Raw genomic sequence first — 24,267 nt, forward strand, 5'->3', positions numbered from 1 at the left:
CTCTCTCACTCAGACTAACTCGTTCCCTCCCCTGACACCTCAGGACCCCTAGGTGGGTGTCACTATCTGCCTGGCCCCGCCCACTGGTGTGTCCCTATTGTACTGGGGGGGTGACTAGGCTTTGTGGCTGGTGTATGTACCTGTGTGTAGGGTTGTGTTGGTAGGCAAGGAGGAGGGGATCCTGCATCTTGAAGATGGATGTAGTCTCCTGTGACAACCTGGTTTTGCCAGGGCGTCACACTTGCACCCTGTAGTAGTTGGTGGGTCCCCGTGGCCTGGAGCGTTTTGGAGGCCCCCTCCTTTTGTCTACGTCCTGGCTTGTACGCCAAGCAGCTTGAACCTGTCTTGGGTCGGACCTCTGTCCCCGTTCCCAGGTTCCCTCTTTGTTGCTGTGCCCCGGACACTAATGTCGGTAAGGTCCTTGATGGTCCCCTCACCGGGTAGGTGTTTATCAGGTGAGCTTGTAGCGTCTTCCTGAACTAGGGCCCTGTGCCCTGCTGGTGCTCGGTCCAGTGAGTACTGGTACGTACTCTCCCAGCGACTGTACTCCCTTTTACTCAGTAGTCACTTTACACTTTCCTGTCAGCACGTCAACTTCTCACTGACTTGGTGTCTGGTTACTATTCAACTCTCTGACAAGATGTCCGTCATCCGTCCACTTCACTGACTAGCCCCTCGTCTTCCCAGGTCTCTGACTAGTGGATTGGATGACCACCCGTCAAGTCCATCTCTAGCCTATTAACCAGTCTGGGGCAAAGGGCGTGAGTTGTGTGTGTTGTGGTGTTTACCAGCATTGGTTTTCCAGAAATGCAAGGTTGGATGTAGTACCCTGTGGCACCTGACACTCAGGGGCGCCACACAATATGATCAATATCATATAACATCACAGTCGCACCAAAGTGAAGCCGCTCCAGCCACCAAGTAGGGGTGAGTTAATTAATTGTTTGACCAAATATAGCAGGGTCGTTTTCAAGTTGATAGTTTAGTGCGGCCCTAGAAGATTGGTAGAAATTTCCAAATAGCCCCCGGCAGATAAAAGGTTCCCCACCCCTGCTCTAAAAGACCAGCAGTATTTTTTTTGTTGCACTTTTGCTTTCTACTGTTTATTCTATCAACATTGCCTTGTGGGTTTTTTATTTTTTTATGTGATAAGTAATTTAGCCCACCTTACCATCCCCCCAGCAAGAAAATCACTAGTCTTTATGAATCGGTGGCATAGATTTAAATAGTATTTGTCACATTACCATATAACGTACTGGAAGAAGTCATTTGTGTAGAATTGAGAGGAAAAAATAAGTTGTTTTTTTTGGGGGGGGGGAGGGTAGTGTTACTTTTTACAACAGATAACAAACCGTGCTTAGTGCAGTCCTGGCTAGCTTCAAAGCAGCACTTACAAGCGCAGTGGTAAAGAGCTTGTAAACACTCAGCATGTTTAGCTACAAGTTGTAAAGAAAAGTGCACAGTGACAGTGCACTCCTTCACCAGCTCTGAGAAGCGACGAGCCAGCAAGAGAGCGCACTGACAGTGAGCATGTGACATCTGTTTTATTGAGAATGTCAGTCATGTGGGAGCTTGTACTGCGTGTATGTTGGAGTTGACAACCGGCGCATGATCAGTAGAGAGGACGAATTCAGCCCCTGAAACGGAAGTCACCGTTGACACTTCATTTCAGGATGGGACCGAGGCCGTGCCTTCGGATGGCGTTTCGTTTGATAACCCCAGTGCATGCTGGGATACTCTAACAAAACCTCATCAAAACGGAAATAGGCAAAGCAAAAAAAAATAAAGCATTTAGATTAAAGAGGGATTAATAGGGACTTTTTAAATTTTTAAATTCTTTTTAAATTTTTTTAAATTAATTTTAATTTCTTTTTTTCCGTCTGCGTTTCTATAATTCACTGCAGTGCTTTATTACTACAGTGGATTATGTCTGTCAGTGTTCTCCTCACACCGTGCATACAGCATGGTGTGTGAGGCTCTCCATAGCTGGGTGACTCGGGGTCGTCATGGTGATGACTCGGGTTACCATGGCAACAATCGGGTCCCTGTGATCTTATCGCAGGGACTCTTTCGCTAGGGAGAGGTAAGCGATTCTTTTCCCTACCTCTTGAATGCTGTGATCGCAGTTATTGCAGCATTCAGGGAGTTAAACTGCCGGGAGCAGCGCAGGCACCGCTTCGGGCAGTGAGAGCCGCGTCCCTGCTGTAACATCAGCCGGAGACTCTGCAGTGATTGCGGGAGTACAGCACCTGAACCCCCGTGATTGCCATGACTAAAAAAAAAAAGAAAACATGCAAACGCGATACAAAAGTAGTTTTTTTTTTTCCCCCGCCAAAACATGGTTTTTTTTTTAATTTTTATGTGCATAAAATGCGCACGTAAAAAAGCAACATGTGCACCTAGCTTAAGAATAGACATGCAGATTTAGGCCACAATCTGCACAATAAACTGCACCAAATCGACAACAAAGAACTCAGCGTGCGCACACAGTCTAAGGCTATGTGCACACACTGCGGTTTTTTGACGCTGCATTTTTGTGCGGTTTTGGCCGCTAAAAACGCACAAAAAGACACCCGCGGCAAAACGCATGCGTTTTACCGCGATTTGGTGTGTTTTTGGCTGCGTTTTTGATCTCTGCGTTTTGCTGCGTTTTTCCAATGCATTGCATGGGGGGAAAACGCAGAAAAACGCAGGAAAGAATTGACATGTCCATTTTTTTTTTTAAGCTCAAAAACGCAGCTTAAAAAAAAAGTTGTGTGCGGACAGCAAAAATGAAAACTCATAGACTTTGCTGGGGAAGCAAAGTCATGCAGTTATGAGGCCAAAAACGCACCCGAAAAACGCGCAAAAACACAGCGAAAAACGCACTGTGTGAACTTACCCTAAGGATACATGCACACGCTGCATCTTTTTGTCTTCACAAACTGCAGCCAAAATTGCACCTTGTCAGAGAGAGCCTGGAAATGTCACAAAAAATGCTTGTAATTGTAGGTGCGTTTTTGGTGCATTTTTCACAACATGCGTTTTTGCTGCGTTTTTGTGACATATGTTGACAAAAACGCAGGAAGAATGAACATGCTGCATGTTTTTTGTCACAAACTTTTGACAAATAAAACGCTGACAAATAAACTGCAATGTGCGCACAGCAAATCTGACTTCTCATAGACTTTGCTGGGAAGTCAAACACGGGGATTACTGCCATCCCTCACATGACACTCGGCTCACAATGGCAGTACAGCAGAGCCGAGTGTCATGCGAGTATCACTGCAACTGAGGTCCGGTCGTGCGAGCGGACCTCAGCTGCGGGGGGTGTGCCGGCGCTGAGGAGGGGAGGGATTTATCTCACACTCTCCTCCATAGCCGGCTATTGCCATTCTTGCCCTACACTCGCAGTACACTGGTGTACCGCGAGTGCAGTGTGATCTTTCTCTCACCCCATAGACTTGAATGGGTGCGAGAGAATCTAGGATCGCATTACAGTTGCAGCATGCTGCGATTGTTTTCTCGGTCCAATTAGGGCTGAGAAAATAATCGCTCATGGGTGCTGACACATAGGCAAATATTGGTCCGAGTGGAATGTGATGTTTTATTGCACTCCACTCGCACCGATTTTCATGCCGTGTGTCTTAGGTCTTAAAGGTTTGGCCTTGCTCATTTTATAATCAATCAGCCAGACCCCTCATTCGCAGCATTGCTGAAGTTCCATCATAATAAACTTTTGTTCTTAGTCCAACAGGGCTGAAGTGAAACTGCCTTGGCCAATGCTGATAAAAAGAGATGGGAATATTTCTTAGGCCTAAGCCACACGGCGAGAAAAACGGTGCGAGTGGAGTGCGATAAAACATCGCATTCCCCTCGGACCAATATTACCCTGTGTGTCAGCACACATGAGCGATTATTTTCTCAGCCCTAATCGGACCGAGAAAACAATCACAGCATGCTGCGACTGTAATGCGAGACTCTTTCTCTCGCACCCATTCAAGTCTGTGGGGCGAGAGAAAAATCGCACTGCACTCGCGGTACACCAGTGTACCGCTAGTGCAGTGCGAGAATGGCAATAGCCGGCTACGCAGGAGAGAGGGAGAGAAATCCCTCCCTCCCCTCCTCAGTGCCAGCCCGCCCCCCGCAGCTGAGGTCTGCTCACACAAACGGACCTCAGTAGCAAGGACACATGCATGACACTCGGCTCTGCTGTACTGCCAGCATGAGCAGAGTGTCATGCAAGGGGATCGCAGTAGTGCCCCGTGTGGCCCCAGCCTTAAACTGTATCTATCCTACATTATGGAGTTACGGGGTTTAGCGTCCACAGTCAGGGTGAGTAAATATGGAAAACTGAGTTTTATATGGCCAAACATAGTTCCAAAAGGAAAAATAATAACTAGTACACCCACATAAATAAACAGATATTTATTACAAAATTCCACATACAAAATAGGGGTACTGTTAGTAAAAAACAGGTTATCAGAGTATTAGACAGTGAAGGGTTAAAGAACAATCAGAGATCACCCTTCCAAGGACCCAGGCAGCATTAATCAAGTATTCTGCATAGGTAAATATACTGCACAACCCAAAAGGGGAAAGTCACATTGTATGGCCTACCAATTGTGTCTAAAAAGCACATGAAAGAGCCCATGGGTTGTGCAAGGGTTAGAGCAACAGCTTACCCATATCAGGTTCCTATGCAGTAGCCGTGTCCAGGGTCCAGTAAAGAGGGGGAGAAACGCCCCGACGCGTTTCGCTTAGTTGCTTCCTCGGGGGGCGTTTCTCCCCCTCTTTACTGGACCCTGGACACGGCTACTGCATAGGAACCTGATATGGGTAAGCTGTTGCTCTTGCACAACCCATGGGCTCTTTCATGTGCTTTTTAGACACAATTGGTAGGCCATACAATGTGACTTTCCCCTTTGGGTTGTGCAGTATATTTACCTATGCAGAATACTTGATTAATGCTGCCTGGGTCCTTGGAAGGGTGATCTCTGATTGTTCTTTAACCCTTCACTGTCTAATACTCTGATAACCTGTTTTTTACTAACAGTACCCCTATTTTGTATGTGGAATTTTGTAATAAATATCTGTTTATTTATGTGGGTGTACTAGTTATTATTTTTCCTTTTGGAACTATGTTTGGCCATATAAAACTCAGTTTTCCATATTTATTCATTGCTATTTTGAGTGGCCCTTTATTTTGTACTGAATTCCCATCTGTCACCTTATCCTTTTGTCCACAGTCAGGGTGAGGTTCACAGCAGTCAGAATCTTCCCAGGTATGGGAGGAAGCGGTGGCGTACATATTGAGGATTTGGAAAGTAATTATACCCGTCACCCCTCAGGCCTGTTTGTTTCACTGTATAGAAGTCCCTATGGAAACTGACAGAGCAAGTGCTCACATTCCAGTTTTTTTTGTTTTTTTATCTCCACATTCCTGATGTAATACACGTAGTATTGCTTGTAGTTAAGAAATGCCTACTTAGGAACTGGCTGATAAGACAGACACCGAAAAATACAGAAATAGTTAATACCCTAAAAGCAATAATGATGTACGACAAACTGGATTCTTCAGTCCACTAAAAGATTCTTCAAAAAGTGGAGAACATTTATTGAGCAAAGCTTCACACAGACGGAAATCACCCAGTTAATTAAAGCATTTGAACACACGACTTGGTATTGTTTGCAAGACACTGCAGGGACACTACGGACACTGAAGGTAGGGAGCATCCAAAGGACCAACTGAAGGGAACAAATAGGAAATATGTTAGTTTAAGTTAAATAAAATTATTGTTAAGATAATTCTATGAAGATGAAATTGTTGTGACAATGAAAAAAGAAAATGATGTAACAGAAGCATTGTACGATCCGGAGAAATTTTATGGAATGTAACATGTTCTCTTGTTGATGATATGCGCTTGCTGACATCAAATAAAATATGTTTAAAATAAAAGAATTTTCCCAGCGGGTTGACTATGACTTGTAGGTTTTAAATGTTCTACACCGGCAGTTCAGACATGTTGGAGCACGGCTGGGATGTCTCCTTCCCCTTCTTGGCATGGGTGTACCCAGGATCAAAAGTAGGGGGGGGGGGGGGAGGGGAAGCCATGGTCGTTCAGGTTGTAAAATATTAGAACGGAAAAGGTGAATGAAACAAAAATTTTAAGAGAATTAAATGTAATTATAGCAGTGCTTTATTAGTTATTACAATTATTTGCTTGCGAATAAATTTAGATTTTTATTCTGATTGCATGTCTTATACTAATATAACTTTTCTTGGGTTTGAAGAAAACTTGTTCAAAACATTTGTTTCAATCCAGTCCATTTTCAATTAGTGATAGGCTCCACCTACACACATCCGGTCATAAAACGAGTCTTTCCGGGACAGGGCGGGAGAGTGGGAATTTTCCCATTTCTACTATATATAACACCTTTTAGTGCCCCCTAGAGAGTGGCTAACATTCAATCTGCTCTCACTGAGTGTCCGTTCACTTTATGTAGTGAAGGGAGCTGTCAAACTGTGTCAGATCCATATTGATCGACACATCACTCATGAGCACCAGCGATACCGGCCGAATAACGAATAATGCGAATAGTAATGATTACGCTCATCAGTGATCACTATTATAGACCTATTAGAAAACATGGAATTTGGTTAAATGTCTCTAGGCTGGGTCGCTTCCTCTCAATTTCATTTCCTACAGAATTGACTTAACTTACCTTTTTGGAACCAGTTTCTTATATCCATTTAGGCAGCCTCGATGTCTCCTAAATGTAAAGAAGAAGGGAAACTAATAAATTATAACTGGAATAAATTCTAACGATTAGTTGTTTTAAAGAAAAAGGTGCGTTCACATGTTGCGTATTTCTGCATTTATACAGCGCAGGACCTGGAGCAGGACCTTAAACAGCACCATGTGACCGGGCAACGTCACCGGTCACATGGTGCTTCCGGGTCCTAGAGCCCCCCCACAAACACATTCTGTATACAGCCCCCCATATTCAGCCCCCCCATCATATACAAGAGCTCCCCAGACTGTCTGATTTAATATTTACATTTTTTTTACTTGTGGCAGAAGCTCCGCCTCCCAGCAGTCTCCCCAGCTTGTGACTGTGCCGGCCGCTCTGCACTGCAGGACTCGACACAACGGGGCGCAGAGTGATGATGTCAATGTCATCACTCCAGTCCAGTCCTCGCTGTGCTAATTTGCAGTGCAGAGCGGCCGGCAGGCACTGAGGACGGGATTTTACAGCTTCTATTAGGAGTGGCTGCGGGAGCTGCGTTCAGTCTGCCCTGCAGTACTAGTGGGTGGCGGGTGCCGATGCACCATGCCGCTCTGTCCTCTCCTCACCACCCGCGCTGCCTGACGCACCCGCTACCTGACAGAGACAGGTCATAATAGGTGCGTCCCACTGCTTCTGGGGGGGGGGGCAGCTGCCCCCCGCCCCTCGCTGGGTACGCCCATGCTTCTTGGTAATATAACGTTAGTTTATAATCTCATAATTACACAATTTACGATTTCTCTTATGTTTTTATATTTCAGAAAATATTGATGGTGAATATTATTTTGGCTTGCCTTCCGAGGGAATACGAATTCAATGGCACCTGCTGCCCAATGTGTGATATAGGTGGGTGGTTCTGCGATTATAGTGCGATTATAGTGATTTTCTCCTATTCTGTATTGTCTGCAAATATTAGACGTTGTGTAGCCTTAACTGGTTTGACAACCAACTGTTGAAATTTCAGAGACGCCATATACCATAGGTCTCAATCACGCGGGCCGCATGCTGCCCCTGAGGCTGCTTCTTGTGGCCCACAGATACCTAGACCCCGTGACTATTGCGGCCCAGTACACGAGGCCACCGCTGTCAGCACTTTACTTCCGGCGAGTATAATTTGCGGCACCGCGCAGAGAAGCACGCCTCTACACAGCTTTACTAATGGCAGCTACCGCCGGCCAATCAGAGGCCAGCAGCTAACGTGGGTGTATTCTGATTGGCTGGTGCGGCTGCCATTAGTAAAGATGTGAGGAGAGCAGGACCGCAAATCGTTCCCCAGTAGGAAAACACTGATGGCGGCCGCCGCATGTACAGCACAGCAATCGTCATGGGTTCTAGATGTCTACTGGCTGCAAGAAACCATTAAGGAGGACACCGAGGGAACAGAAGAAAGGTGAGAAAAATCTGTTTATTTTTTTGTGTATGTGAACAACATCATAACGGGATATTACTACAAGGGGACAATATGGGCATATTACTACATGGTACAATTTGAGCACATTACTGCAAGGGGACAATATGTGCACATTACTACAGGGCACAATATGGGCACATTACTGCAAGGGGACTTTATGTGCATGTTACTACAGGGCACGATATGGGCACATTACTGCAAGGGGCAATATGGGCACATTACTGCAAGGGGACAATATGGGCACATTACTACAAGGGAGCAATATGGGCACATTACCACAGGGGACAGTATAGGCACATTACTACAAGGGGGCAATATGGGACATTACTACAAGGGCACATTACCACAGGGGACAATATGGGCACATTACTACAGGTTGAGGACCAGGATGGCAATATCACTACAAAATGTTGTCCAAAATTACTATATGATGGTAATTGTAAAACGATATTACTTACAAGAAGAGGATAAAATGTAAAAAAAAAAAATCAAAATTAAGAATGAATTTTTTTTCCCATAAAAAGTATTTTTAATATATAAACTGAAATAAAAAAAAGTGCAGATTTATTATAATAAACAAGCAATACAAACGTCATCCAAAGGTGTATAGAAAAAAAATATGCAATCACTAAAAATGTCACTGCGTCCAGCAAAGAATGCGGCCTCCCCAAATGCCGTAGACTGATATACGCGGGGATGCTGATAAGTCTTTGGCTTTGTGATCTTTTTTTGTTTCTATGGTAACGAGTGTTACATCACATGAAAGCCTTATGTGTCTAATATATGCTTTCAAAATTTTGTGTTTGTTGCTTAAGGCAACAGTGTTCTACGCACGCGGGACAGGAAAATGGCGGAGTCTAATGCGATATTCACTGCAACTGAGAGCAGAGGAGGGATAAAATTCTTGTTTCTGCAAGGAAAGTCCGCAGAGGATATTCATGGTGATAAGTCGCAGACATTGGGGGATCAATGCCCTTCACATTCCACAGTTAAAGGGAAGTTATCAGGTGCAACGTACACCCAAGACCACGAGCAGTTCTGGTGTATATTGCTAATCCCTGCCTAACAGTCCCTGTATACACTAGTATAGATAAAGAGATCTTTAGAAAAAGTATTTCTAAAGATCTTATATTGTATGCTAATGAGCGCGGGGACTAGTCCCCTGGACGGTGCTTCCCTTGCTAGTCTCCCTCATTAGCATGTTAGTACACCCTTGTGGATGATCTCACTCACCTCTCTGCCGCCATCGCGTCCAACGCTGTATTTCGGCTTAGTGCACATGACCCCGGAGTTTGGGTCATGCTCACTATGAAGCCGGGTGTACACCTCCTGGCTTCAAACTGAAGTAGTGCGCATGAGCGAAAGTCCAGGGTCATGCGCACTGAGCTGAAATCCAGCATCAAGCGGCGAAGGCAACGGAGAGATGAGTGAGATCATCCTCTGACGCTGCGTATTCATTAGCATGTTAGCACACCCACAGGGGCATACTAACATGTTAATGGGGGCGACTGGCCGGGAGACTAACGCCCAGGGGACTAGCCCCCTCACTCATTAGCATACGATAAAAGAACTTTAGAAATACTTTTTTCTAAACATCTCTTATCTATGCCAGTGTATACAGGGACAGTTAGGCAGGGATTAGCAATATGCACCCAGAACTGCTCATGGTTCTGGGTGTATATTGTACCTGACAGGTTCCCTTTAGGAACTGGGTTGCCAAATTTAAAACTGGCCACTTCAGCACCAATGATGAGGAACGTCCAGGACGACCGAGAGTGGTTGTTGTTCTAGAGATTATCGATGCTGCGCACAACCTCATACTGGAGAATCAACGAATTTCAGCTAAAGCAATAGCAGACATCATGGGGATTTCCCGTGAACGTGTTTGTGTCATTATCCATGAACATTTGGACATGAGGAAGTGATCTGCAAAGTGGATCCCCAAATGTTTGACAACAGATCAGAAAAACATGCTAGTGAAAACTTCCCAGTCCATTTGTCAGCGTTTCTGGACTGATAAGAACTTCATGGATCCACTGGTCACTATGGCTGAGACCTGGATTTATTTGTACGACCCTGAAAACAAGGAGCAGTAAAAAGACTGGAGACTCAGTGGTTCTCCTCCTCCAAAGAAATTCAGGGTGCAAAAATCAGCCACTAAGGTGATGGCATCTGTGTTCTGGGATAAGGAGGGCGTGCTGCTAGTGGACTACCTTCAAAAGGGTTCCACCATCAATGCAAGGTATTACATTGAACTTTTAGACTAATTGAAGGCAGCTCTGAAGGCCAAAAGGTGCAGCAAGCTGTCCAAAGGAATCTTGTTCCTGCAAGACAATGCCTCCGCTCACACTACACAAGCGACCACGGCAAAACTGGCAGAGCTGGGCTTCCAGCTGGTTGACCACCCACCTTATTCACCAGATCTAGCTCCCTCCGACTATCATCAGTTCCTAAACCTGAAGAAACACCTCAAGTGTACCAAATTTCACACCATTTCTGATGCCATGGCTTCTACAGATGCCTGGTTTGAGGCACAACCGAAAACCTTCTTTTTGCTAGGTTTACTGAACTTGGAATATCGATGTAAGAAGTGTGGTGACATCAGTGGAGATTATGTGGAATAAATGCAAAGTTTCATCATCCTATCTCGTTTCTTTCTGGGTAAAGCCAAAGACTTATCAACAACCCCTCGTATAATGGCATATAAAGTGGTAAAATGCCTCACTCCATAATACATTGGTGCCTGCTTATCCCTCGTGTGAACACTGTACACACCTGACATTGTTGTGTCCACAATTCCCAAGATGGTGGCTGTCGTGTAATTTACCAAGTCAGTGAGCCTTACTATTTAAATGTGACGCCCTGGACACCCCAGGGGTCACAGGTCACTACACCACACCCCCCCCCCACACTAGACAGGTAACAACAGTCAAACACAAGTCCTGGTTTGCCTCCCTCAGTGTTAGACAGGCACACCAGGTGTACGGAGTCAGGCAGAAAGACACACCCATCGAGGAGTCTGCTGGCCAGAGGCAGGAAGTTCAAGGGCAGATGAGTGGAGTTCAGTGCAGTGGAGTGGAGAGTTGCAAAGTGCAGTTCTGCGCGGGGCCTGGGTTGGAGCCTAGGACCCCCAAACAGCCAGGCAGGCAGACGGCAGGGGCCGCCTGCAGGAGACCGGGAACACTACCGGTGGAACCGTAGGGACCGGGACAGGGTTGGAGCCCGCCGGACCGAACCGGGGAGCCAACAGTATACCGGAGCACCAGGAAGGGTACTCAGACCCTGACTAGGCTGTAGGCCACCACCATAGTCGAATTAGCTGATTGAGGATCTGGACCTCCCGGGGTTCTTTCCCACCAAAGTCCCGATTGACGGCAACAGCCCAACCCGATCGGATGGTAGCCACCGCCAGAGGCCAGAGATATAAGGGCCAGGGCCAGCGCCTGCGGGCAAAGGAGCTCCTTCGACATACCCGCCGGGGAGCGGACCACCCGTGCTTAGGCACCGTGGTCCACTTACACTTAGGTGCAGGAGAAAGGGGGACTCTGCCAACCCGTCTAGTGAACTGCAGCTGGCTGCGAGCCTCCCGTCTATCACCACATTTGGTTTACCAGTGACTCTGTGTGCCTTAATCGTGAGTACAACAGCGCCATCTGGCACCGCACCACAGCGCTGCGCCCTGCACCAGCTCCCTGCGATCGGGCCCTGGGACACACCTCCCCTACCCACGGAGGGGTTAACATCAAAAGCTGCGCCCTGACACCGCTCCTGGGAGTCCCTCACCTCTATCGCAGCGGTGGTGTCCACCATCACCACGACCCGTGGGTGGCGTCACGAGCAATCACCCCGACACCTGAAATTCCCGCATCCCCCGCGTGCAGCACCAGCCTCCCTTACAGAGCAAAGTGACCCCCGGGTCCGTGAAAGGCTCGAGCCACCACCCGCAGAACGAGCACAGATCCGAGCAGCTCGGCGGTCGCAGCCGAGGCCGCGGGGCGGTACATAAGCATCTATAGGTGCGGCCTCTGGTACATCAAGTGTGCACACTCGGTATCCCTAGGGACCGGCTTGTGTCCTGAAATGAGAAAAGAAGAATTTTTAGGTTTTTATATGTTATTACTAGAGATGGGCAAACCCAGATTTTCAGGTTTTTAAATATTCTGGAACGGATTTGAACCTGAACATTTGTCCAGACGCCGAACCCTATATAAGTCTTTGGTGACCCAAACATTGTGCTTTAAAATTAGATTAGAGTAGGACAGTTATCAAAATAAGAGAGACCCCTGAAATATTATATAGGCAAGTGTATCTATACTAGTGTAAACAGGGATGGTTAGGAAGGGATTAGCAATATGCACCGCAGAGCTGCTCATGGTCCTGGGTGCATATTGCACCTGACAGGTTCCTTTTTAAGGTCTTGCATGATGACAACTTCACGCACCTTGAAATCATCACCAGGAAAATGACATCACAACAACCACGTAGAAGTAATCACACTTTAAAAAAAAAACAAAAAGAAGCAAAAAACTTTTGGTCACTAATGTATTTAAAGCAGTCTAGCTGATTCATGGGTAACATGTTCCTGAGCTACATATTCCTGCCAAAGCAAGCGAGGGTCACTGAGCGTGGGAGGTTCTGCAGGGAAGTCCAACGGTGCAGGTAAGTCCATAGTTTAAGCACAGTATCATAGTTGGGCACAAGAGCATAGTTTGAAGTTATCCTTATTAGTTTCCCATTGTTTTTTCTTTGTTTTTCTAATTTTATCTGTACTGTTTTCCCCATTTAATAGGTGCTCCATGCACAATGCTACCAGGTGTGTATCTTGTCAGATGTATGCATGCCTTAAGCAGCCATTCGAGGGTTAATATGTCTGCACTCGATGCAAGTATGTTGCATATTTGGAACCCCAGGTAACTGATCTAAATATGCAGCTTGCAACACTCAGGAGCATTGCAAACCTGGAGAGGAGTTTAGAGCTCACTGAGCTTTCTCTGGCTGGGGCCAGTGATATGGAGGAGGGGTAGAGGTGGGGAAGATCAGGACCCAGAGGTAGGTAGCTGGGTAACAGTTAGAAGAAGAGGTAGGGGGAAAAGTGTCAGGGAGCCTAGTCCTGATCTGGCACAACCTAGTAAATATGCCTGTTTGGCTGATATTAGGAATGAAGGGTCAGGACTAGGGTCACTACAGCAGGATGTTGCTCCTAGCAACCAGGAAAACAACTGCTGTAGGAAGGAGGGAAATAGGAGTGCAGCAAAGCCCAGACAGATGTTGGTGGTAGGGGACTTTATAGTTAGGCGGACAGACAGGGTCATCTGTCCGCTTAAAGGGACAGTATCGCGTTTTTTTATTTTTGTATTAAAAATAGTGATTTTGAAATCAAGTATTTCTAATACAAAATGAAAATCGTAGCTTATTTACTTTTTCTGTTATTCTAATTTTACTGTATGCACTGGGGGCCATGTTGGATTTGCTGTGTGTGTAACGACAGTTACACACTCCTTTATGGCAGCCCCTGTGCATAGAGAATAGTGGTCGCTATCCGACCCTATGTGTAACGTTACAGTGGGCGTATGCTGTGACCTGGACGCGCCCCCTGGGCTGTCCAGATCACAGCAGAGGGAGGAGTTCAGCGCCATCATCGTGGAGCTCACAGCGTATGCTGTTTGCTCCACTTCACCCCTGTCAACCGCCGGGATGTGTGAGTACAGGCCGCTTCCCCTCCCCTGCCCCCGATGACACCGCCTCCCTCCGCTCTCCCCAGTCCCCGCTACTGCTACCGCTAGTGCCGCCCCTCGCCGTTCCCGTCTCCGCTGACACCCCATCCCTTCGCTCTCCTCAGCCCCCGCTAGTGCCGCCCCTCCCCCTCGCTGTTACCGTCTCCGCTGACACCCCATCCCTTCGCTCTCCTCAGCCCCCGCTAGTGCCGCCCCTCCCCCTCGCTGTTACTGTCTCCGCTGACACCCCATCCCTCCGCTCTCCCCAGCCCACGTTACTGCTACCGCCGCCCCTCCCCCCGCCGTTACCGTCTCCGATGACACTTCCTCCCTCCGCTCTCCCCAGCCCCCGTTACTGCTACCGCCGCCCCTCCCCCCGCCGTTACCGTCTCCGATGACACTTCCCCCCTCCGCTCTCCCCAGCCACCGCTCTGCTCGCCGCTGCTGTGTATGTGTGTGCCCGTGCCCCACTGCATGCGAGTACCGCCGCTGATGCTGTCTGCACGGCTGTGTATTATCCTCTCCTGTTTGATACTATCTGCTCAGCCGTGTATCTAATCCTCTCTTGGCTGATACACAGCTCAGCAGGCAGCATCACCCAGGACAGGATTAGATACACAGCTCATCAGACAGTATCTAATCCTGTCCTGGGTGATGCTGTGTATCTAATCCTGTCCTGGGTGATACTGTCTTCTGAGCTGTGTATCTAATCCTGTCCTGGGTGATGCTGTGTGCAAGGCCGTGTATCTAATCCTCTCCTGTGTGATGCTGTGTGCACGGCCGTGTATCTAATCCTGTCCTGGGTGATGCGGTCTGCACGGCCGTGTATCTAATCCTGTCCTGGGTGATGCTGTGTGCATGGCCCTGTATCTAATCCTGACCTGGGTGATGCTGTGTGCACGGCTGTGTATATAATCCTGTCCTGGGTGATGCGGTCTTCACGGCCGTGTATCTAATCCTGTCCTGCGTGATGCTGTGTGCACGGCCGTGTATCTAATCCTGTCCTGGGTGATGCGGTCACGGCCGTGTATCTAATCCTGTCCTGGGTGATGCGGTCTGCTGAGCCGTGTATCTAATCCTGTCCTGGGTGATGCGGTCTGCTGAGCCGTGTGTCTAATCCTCTCCTGTGTGATACTGTCTGCTGAGCCGTGTATCTAATCCTCTCCTGTGTGATACTGTCTGCAGAGCCGTGTATCTAATCCTGTCCTGTGTGATACTGTCTGCAGAGCCGTGTATCTAATCCTGTCCTGTGTGATACTCCTGCTGTCCTTGGTGACACTTTAGACATTTCTGGTCACCAACAAAATGGCTCTGCATTGTGTCCCTACATGTCAATTATCCTTTGTAAACACTCAGATTGGGAGGGGGGAGGCGACATCACACACAGGAGAGCAGACTCCGCCCACTTTACTGCAAGCTGTAACGTGAGCTTTTTCCTACAGTGGGATTTCTGTAGGATTTCAGAAGCTGCTCCCCCTAGTGTTTAACAGTGGAAACAGTAGAAAATATTAAACTTTTTAATTTTTTTTTTACATTTTGCTCAATTAAAAAAAGAAAATAATATTTAAACAAAACATTAAAATAATATTACTTTACATTTTTTCAGGTATTTAATTTTTTTTTTTTCTGACGATACATTTCCTTTAACTATAGAGTCCCTATTATGTATACCCTTTGTAGCCGTTACCGGGAGCACTTGGGCACCAGCGATCATAATATGGTAAGCTTCAACGTAATATTCAATAGAACATTTCAAAGGGGAATAGGTAAAACCTGGAATTTTAGGAAAGCTGATTTCAACAAATTAAGGTTAGAGCCTAAATGTGTAGATTGGGACAAAGTCATGGTAACTGGGGATACCGAACATAAATGGGGAAAGTTTAAGGATATACTCCTAGAGTCCTGTAAAAAACTTATACCCTCTGGTAATAAAATGTCCAGGAATAAAAAGAAACCACTATGGATAAATAAGACTGTACAAAGTATAATAAAACAAAAACAAAGGGCGTTTAAAATCTTGAAGGCTGAGAATACAGAAATAGCATTGCAGGAGTATAAAGATATCAATAGGAAATGTAAAAAAAAAATTGTTAGCAAAATTAGCTACTGAAACAAAAATCGCCAAAGATATTAAAATAAATCACAAAAAGTTTTATAAATACATTAATGCCAAAAGGAAAACAAAGGATGGTATTGGCCCCTTAAAATATAATTGAATTCTGGGCCTACACGGAGCTTTTAGGAATTTTGTGAGGATCCTTTATGCAAATCCTCAGGCAAGAGTGAGTACCCCGGGATTTCTGTCAAAAAACATTTCCTTTGATGAAGGGAACCAGGCAAGGATGCCCGATGTCACCACTATTGTTTAACTTGGCTATTGAACCACTGGCTAGACGTTTGAATGAGGGGGGTGGTTTGAAGGGATCAAGGTAGGGAGGAAGTCATTGCACTCAGCCTTATTTGCTGACGATATAATCCTGTTCATGAGCAAACCTAAAACGCAATTGAGTAGAGTCATAGAACAAATTGAGGAGTTTGGGAGGTTAGCGAGGTTTAGACTTAACAAAAACAAATGTGAAATTCTCTTCTTGGACGGAAAGAGAGCGGAGGGGGAGAGGGGTGCATTATGTGGCATTCCAATAGCTAGAAATACAATTAAATACTTGGGAGTACAGGTTGGGAGGGATACAAAGACCATATATTCATTAAATTATTCCCCTTTGATCGAGAAAATTGAACGTTAACTGCAAGGTTGGGCAAATTTGCCGTTGACTCTTCTCGGAAGAAATCATCTAATAAAAATGATGAGCTTTTCCAAGCTTCTCTATCCAATGCAGACAATCCCATTGCTTCTTAAACACTCGGATGTGAACAGATTGACAAAAGCATTCTCACGTTTTTTTGTGGAAGGGATATAGGCTGAGGATTAGTGCCAAAAAGTTAATGTCAACGGAAAAAGGAGGGATCAGACTTGCAAACACCAGGGTGTACAATCTGGCCTGTATCTTGAGACATGTAGTCGATTGGATTAGACGAACAAGTAGATATTCTGACTGGGATATAGAGGCAGAATTTTGTAAGCCTTGGGACCTGAGTTCAATCCTACATACCTCCATTCCAAATTTGCCGCCCAATATTAAACACTCACTGATTTGTAGAGACACAGTGATGACTTGGAAGGTGGTTAGGAAAACGTTCTGGTTAGCCTGGAACATCTCCAAATTCCTTAATATATGGGCTTGTCCTGACTTTCCACAGGGTAGGGAAAATTATCTCTTTAAAGAGTGGAGAGGAAAAGGGATTAGAACTCTAAAAAACCTGATGCATGATACAGAACGGAGATGGATGACGTGCGAGGAGTTGAGAGCAAAGTATGACTTGCGCCCATTCCAGACTCTCCAGTTTGAACAGGTGAAACAAGGGATAATAAAGAAACTACACAACATAACTAACAAATATGAAGCAAATCAGATGGATGCGATCATATTAAGGGACATCCATGCCACAAATATATCAAGTCTTTATGGAAATATGAGAGAAGTGTTAGTCCCTAACATATCAGGAAGAATGTTGGAAGGGTGGGCAAGGCAGTTGGGAGATCAAGAGGTGGAGGAGAAGATTTTGAATGGTTGGATGGTGATGAGAAAGAAGATTGTGAATAAGAACTTAAGAGATACCCAATTCAGGATCATACATAGAGCTATCTATGGATTTAATATATTGAATGCTAGACATCCAGATAAGATGATGAGTTGTCCAAATTGTGGTACGGAAAAAAACAGAGCTATATCATGGGATTTGGCAGTGCGAGAGGATTGAAAGATTTTGGAAGCAAGTCCAGGAGGTAGTGAGGAAAATCTGTAATAGCAATGTAGAGATGGATCCAATGGTCTGGTTATTTCACTATCAGCATCCGGAGGAGGGAGAGAAAGAGGGAGACAAGTTACCGAATCTTTTCCATGATATAGCAATGATAAGTAAAACTATTCTTCAGAAGTGGCTGGTGAAGGAAATACCAACAAAAGAAGAACTGGTTAATCAATTGAAAAAAACGCTCATGTTGGAGAAGGTGATGGTGGAGAGATGTAAAGAAAGGATGACAGCAACATTTTTTAGTAAATGGAGAAAGTTCATAAGCGTTATATGTTCTAGAGAAGAAACAATACAAATAATGTCCACATTTGTGTCTACGGAATGGTACATGAAGGAAGATCTGTCAGGGTCCCTGTGCGAGCTGAAAGTATAGTTGACTAAAGTCTAGGTCATGTCGCATGGAGAGGGGAGGGGGGATGGGAGGGATAGTGTTTATAAGTAATGTTTGTAACAAGTTATGAAGGAAGGCTGAAGGGGGGTAGCGGAGATTGAATAACGGTAATATACACTGACGAAGAACGGGAAGGAGCAAATTTGATGACAGTGACAGATGTTTGGTTGATAAATTGTAGAGACTGTTATGTGCTATTTTGATTTGTTGACCCTTATTTTCTTCATCCTGTACCCTATTTTACCATTGCAAGAAAATAAACAAAAAATTGGTTTAAAAAAAAAAAAAATATATATAATTGAATTATAGAGGACAAAGCAAAGACTGAGATATTAAACAGGCACTTCTCATCTGTGTTTACCAAGAAACTGACTGTTCCAGGGATCATTCCAATAGTTAAAAATCAAAGTTCACCACTTGATATAATTAATTGAACACAAAAAGAAGTACACCTGCATTTGAGTAAATTAAACATTGACAAATCCCCTGGACCAGATTGCGTTCATCCACGAATATTGAGGGAATTGAGCTCAGTAATTGACAGACCGCTGTATATTCTCTTCTTAGACTCGCTTGTAACAGGATTGATGCCTCAGGATTGGAGGATTGCTGATGTGGTACCGATATTTAAGAAAGGTAAGAGGGTGGATCCAGGCAACTACCGGCCAGAAAGTCTGACATCAGTAGTGTGCAAAGTTTTTAAGGGCATTTTAAGGGATGACATGTAAAAATATATTGCAGAAAATAATATAATAACTGACAGCATGGATTCATGAAAGATACCGTATTTTTCGGATTATAAGACGCACTATTCCTCCCAAAAATTTGGGAGGAAAATGAGGGGTGCGTCTTAAAATCCTAATATAGCTGTAGCTGAGGGTCCTATCTGTGCGGCGATCGGGTGCCTGTGGCTGCGAGCAAGCGGCCGGGTACCTGTGGCTGCGTGCGGGCGGCAGCCGGGTGTCTGTGTGCGGGAGGCTCACCCTCACACAGGCACCCAGCTGCCGCCCGCAAGCAGGCACAGGCACCCGACTGCCGCCCGCACGCAGCCACAGGTACCCGGCCACTTGCACGCATGGTGTGCGGGCCTCCTGCTGGCTGCCACTCTGTGCAGTGGGCGGCTGTGCAGCAGGTTACCCAGTTTGTCCGCGGTCCCAGTTTCAAATGATGGCGCCGGGAGCGGGCGCGTGTGCAGATGGAGCTCTTGGATTTTCATCCAAGAGCTCCATCTGCGCATGCGCCGCTCCAGGCGCCATCATTTGAACCGGGACCGCGGATACTGGGACACGCACCGCACCGGCCTGCTGCACGACTCACCCGCCGCGGCTCCTGCCACCGCGGACCCCGCCGCACCTGCCACTGCAGACCCCGCCGCACCTGCCACTGCAGACCCCGCCGCACCTGCCACCGCAGACCCCGCCGCACCTGCCACCACGGACCCCGCCGCACCTGCCACCACGGACCCCGCCGCACCTGCCACCACGGACCTCGCTGCCACAACCTCTGCCTCCTGTGACCCCACTTCATCACCACTGCTGCCCCCCTCCGGTAAGAGAATACCGGAGTATAAGACAGACCCCATTTTTATTTTTTTACCTTTTTTTATGTCTAAATTTGGGGTGCGTCTTATAATCCGGTGCATCTTATAAAGCGAAAAATACGGTAAGTCATGTCTAACCAACATGTTGGGGTTCTATGAGGAGGTAAGTGCAAATCTGGATGTTGGTAATGCAGCTGATGTGATTTATTTGGACTTTGCAAAGGCATTTGATACTGTACCACATAATAGCCTTATACTAAAGCTCCAGAAGCAAGGACTAGGGGAAACTATATGCAACTGGGTAAGGAATTGGCTAAAAGACAGGAAACAAAGAATAGTCATAAATGGAACATTCTCTAAATGGGCCATAGTCAGCAGTGGGGACCGCAGGGAACTGTACTGGGAGCAGTGGACACAACAGCGTTTTGTACTGGGAGCTTTGGGGACCGCAGGGTTCTGTAGTGGGAGCAGTGGGGACGGCAGGGATCTGTGCTAGGACCGATTCTTTTTAATCTCTTTATTAATGACCTTGTGGATGGGATTGATAGTAAAGTGTCAGTCGTTGCTGATGGCACCAAACTATGTAGGATATTAAAAACTGACCTTGATAGTACAATATTACAAAAAGATCTGGATAAGATGTCAGAATGGGCAGATACTTGGCAAATGAGATTTCATGTTGATAAATGTAGAGTAATGCACCTAGGACGGAGTAATCCTATAGCTGCGTATACATTAAATGGAAGTAAACTCAGGACTACAGAACCGGAGAAGGACTTGGGTATTCTCACTACAAATAAGCTGAGCAGCAGCACTCAATGTCAGGCAGCAGCTGCTAAAGCAAACAAGATTTTAGGGTGTATAAAAAGAGAGATTAGATCCCGTGATCCGAACGTATTGTTACCCCTCTATAAATCACTTGTAAGGCCACATCTGGAATACGGGATCCAGTTTTGGGCTCCACATTATACAAAGGACATTCAGAAGTTAAGGCGGCTTTACACGCTACGATATCGTTAATGTTTTATCGTCGGGGTCACATAGTTAGTGACGCACATCCGGCGTCATTAACAATATCGCAGCGTGTGATACTTACCAGCGACCTTAGGCGACCTCAAAAATGGTGAAAATCGTTCACCATGGAGAGGTCGTCCCAAACTCAAAAATCGGTAAGGGTTGTTTTTCGTTGTGGTTCATCGCTCATGCGGCAGCACGCATCGCTATGTGTGACACCGCAGGAGCCAGGAACATCTCCTTACCTGCCGCCGGCCCCAATGCGGAAGGAAGAGGTGGGCAGGATGTTTACATGACGCTCAGCTCCGCCCCTCTGCTTTGATTGGCCGGCCGCTTAGTGACGTTGCGGTGACGTCGCTGTGATGCCGAACGGCCGTCCCCCTTGAAGGAGGGATTGTTCGGCAGTCACAGCGACAACGCCGACCAGGTAAGTATCTGTGACGCTGCGTAGCGATAATGTTCGCTATGGCAGCGATCACAAACAATCGCATGCGCGACGGGGGCGGGTACTTACACGCTTGATATCGCTAGAAATTGCTAGCGATATTGCTACCGTGTAAAGCCCCCTTAAGAGTCAGTTCAAAGGCGGGTAACTAGATTATTGCAAGGAATGGAGGCCGCCCGTATGATGAGAGGTTGGAAAAGTTAGATATGTTTAGCTTAGAAAAAGACGTCTCAGAGGAGATCTCATTTATATGTATAAATATATGTGTGGTCAATATAAAGGACTGGCACATGACTTATTCCTTCCAAAGACAATACTAAGGACCAGGGGGCACTCACTGCGAGTGGAAGAAAAGCGATTCAGACAGCTAAATAGGAAAGGGTTCTTTACAGTTAGAGCAGTCAGACTGTGGAATGCCGAGCACAAGAGGTAGTAATGGCAGATACTATAACAGCTTTTATATCAGGGCTGGAGGATTTTCTCAGTACACACAACATTGTCGGTTATAAATTACTTAATGACAAAATATATAATTGGTGGAGAAAGGGGAAACTAGATGGACCTGGGGATTTTTTTCCACCTAAGTAACTATGAAAGAGTAAGGGGAGTGTGTTCTCCCAAAAACATTGCATCCTGTGGAACCATGCAAGACTTGGCACACCAGCTGTAGTTTGCTAGAATTGCACACATTGAGTATTTAGTTGCAGAAATTTCTACACCATGTGCACACAGCCTAACAGAAGAGAACTGTTTCCGGTGCAATATACATAGTCTCACTCCTTTAAGAGCCCGCGGAGCCTTGCATGTTCACCCAGTGTTCATTACCAAGGATTTATGGATAGGCCCTTCATAGCCTGAATTGAATCTTTCCCATATGGTGTTGCACTTATTCCTTGTTTGTGAATAATAAAACCTCCTGGTATTTTAAAATGAGAATGGGGGGTATATCTAGCAATAAGCTCGCTAACTGTTTCCTGTGGCAGCCAGCAGTATGAATGCAGCTCTGGAGTGTAAAACCAGCTGCATTTGTAGAACATTGTAAATCATGTAACACGTTACGTTCCCAATGTTACTCATGGCTTTCTGAAGATCGCATTGTATAGAATTTGTACTCTGCTGTTTACAGGTTGTGACTTTGGTTCTTTTTTTTTTTCAGTATCCTTTGTGAAAGCGCATTGTACTAGAGAGCTAATCAGCGTCTGCGTGATATGTACAAACACCACCTATATGGATCATCCGAACGGCCTCCAGGAGTGTTTCCAATGTAAAGAATGTGATAGGGGTGAGTGCAATAAAAGTATCTCGAATTATAGAAAATGTATTACCACTGCGCTTGTGCCGCGAAGTCCAGCCGTAGTGCGCCGCGTGGCCAGATGTAAAAGCTTGGAGCGGCATTTCAGAGCTCCGTTCTCTGGATCAGTGGGGGTCTGAGCAGTGGGACCCCAAGTGAGTAGCCAGTTATTATCGGAGCTGTAAATGGGAGTCATGTACGGCATCCTCCCGCTGACGTCATAACTGTCTTTTTTTTTTTTTTTTTTTTACTTTTCAGAGGTCACTCTCCTAGTAAAACGGTGCGTGGTTTCATCTAAAACGATTTGTGGATGCTCAGCCGGTTACTTTTGTCTGAGCAAAGACTGTGATATCTGTCTGGAACACAAAGAGTGTCAGCCCGGGGAATACATAAAGGAGCCAGGTAAGGACATTACTATGGATGACCATGGTAAGAAGTGTAGACCAGTGCTGTCTGGATATAGGGCAGGGACCCCGGACACAAGACTATAGTGACGTCTGTCATAGGAGGCATAGTCACAGATACTGCAAAAAATAATGCCACATCCATTGCTATTTTGTCCCATAAAATGGCAGACACTGTGACACCATTGAAGTTAAAGGGGTTATTCAGCTTATTTTGCTTTTTTCTTGTCTTTACACTATGGGGCTACGTTGGGACAGGTAAGTAGATAGTAACTACTTACCTGCCCTCCTGTCAGCCCCTCTCCCCCAAATCAGAGTGGTCATGTGACCGCTCCTACTGTGATTTTGTTGCTTCCTGTGATGTCGCGATGACAGGGCAGGAGCTTTTTGCTCACCTTGTTGACGGGCATCACAGGAGACGTCATGTAGCCGCCCTGCTGGGCAGGTACATGGTGCCGGAGTCCCCGCCCTCCCTCCCCACATCCCATAGTGCAGGGGTCTCGCTGCCTGTATGCTACATGCAGCCCCCATGCTGCTGGCGGCGTGCAGGCTAATGGGCCCCCTTGCTGAACGCTGCCTGTGCTGGGGCCGTGCAGTCAGCGCTGTATATCAGATTATAGAAACACATGGTCCACATGTTTACCACAAAATCATAGAGGATAGCATCCCATACCGCAACTTTCTTCACTTGTATCCAGCCAAGAATACTAATGATGCCAACAAATCTCCAGCCAAGAATACTAATGATGCCAACAAATCTCCAGCCAAGAATACTAATGATGCCAACAAATCTCCAGCCAAGAATACTAATGATGCCAACAAATCTCCAGCCAAGAATACTAATGATGCCAACAAATCTCCAGCCAAGAATACTAATGATAATTAATAAAAATATTTTAATGCCGTATATCAGATGAATAATTAGAACAACCAACATACACGGGAAAGTATACCGTGCCATATTAGGTACATGGATAGAGCCATATACAGAAATAGTGCAAGCAAAAAAAGAAAAGATAGAATTTTGTACCACGACACTTTAGGTAAAAAATGTATAAGGTTTTATTAACAATTATAATTGATACGACAAACAAGATAAAAATAAAAATTAAAGTGAGAGGACTTTTGATAGAGAGCCAGCAGGTGGCAGTCTCGCTCCACAAATCAGCTAAATCAGTAAAGTATATAACATGAAATGGGTATATTGGGTATGCTTCAAAATAATATAATAATTTTATTTATTTATATAGCGCTATTAGTTCCGCAGCGCTTTACATACATTGGCAACACTGTCCCCATTGGGGCTCACAATCTAGAGTCCCTATCTGTATGTCTTTGGAGTGTGGGAGGAAACCGGAGGAAACCCACGCAAACACGGGGAGAACATGCAAACTACTTACAGATAGTGTCCTTGGT

General features: G+C 45.9%; 1 protein-coding gene across 1 annotated transcript in view; it reads left to right on the forward strand.

The window, feature by feature from the left end:
- Nucleotides 1–24,267, forward strand: part of LOC142255891 (uncharacterized) — a 117,166-nt gene that overhangs the window by 15,138 nt on the left and 77,761 nt on the right. Inside the window, exons 2-5 of the mRNA XM_075327337.1 lie at nt 7,530–7,614; nt 18,725–18,793; nt 22,313–22,438; nt 22,706–22,849. Of these exons, the coding sequence (XP_075183452.1) occupies nt 7,530–7,614; nt 18,725–18,793; nt 22,313–22,438; nt 22,706–22,849 (424 nt within the window). The remainder of the gene's footprint in view (nt 1–7,529; nt 7,615–18,724; nt 18,794–22,312; nt 22,439–22,705; nt 22,850–24,267) is intronic.

Source organism: Anomaloglossus baeobatrachus, chromosome 11 (genome assembly GCF_048569485.1).
Source record: "Anomaloglossus baeobatrachus isolate aAnoBae1 chromosome 11, aAnoBae1.hap1, whole genome shotgun sequence".
NCBI lineage: Eukaryota > Metazoa > Chordata > Amphibia > Anura > Aromobatidae > Anomaloglossus > Anomaloglossus baeobatrachus.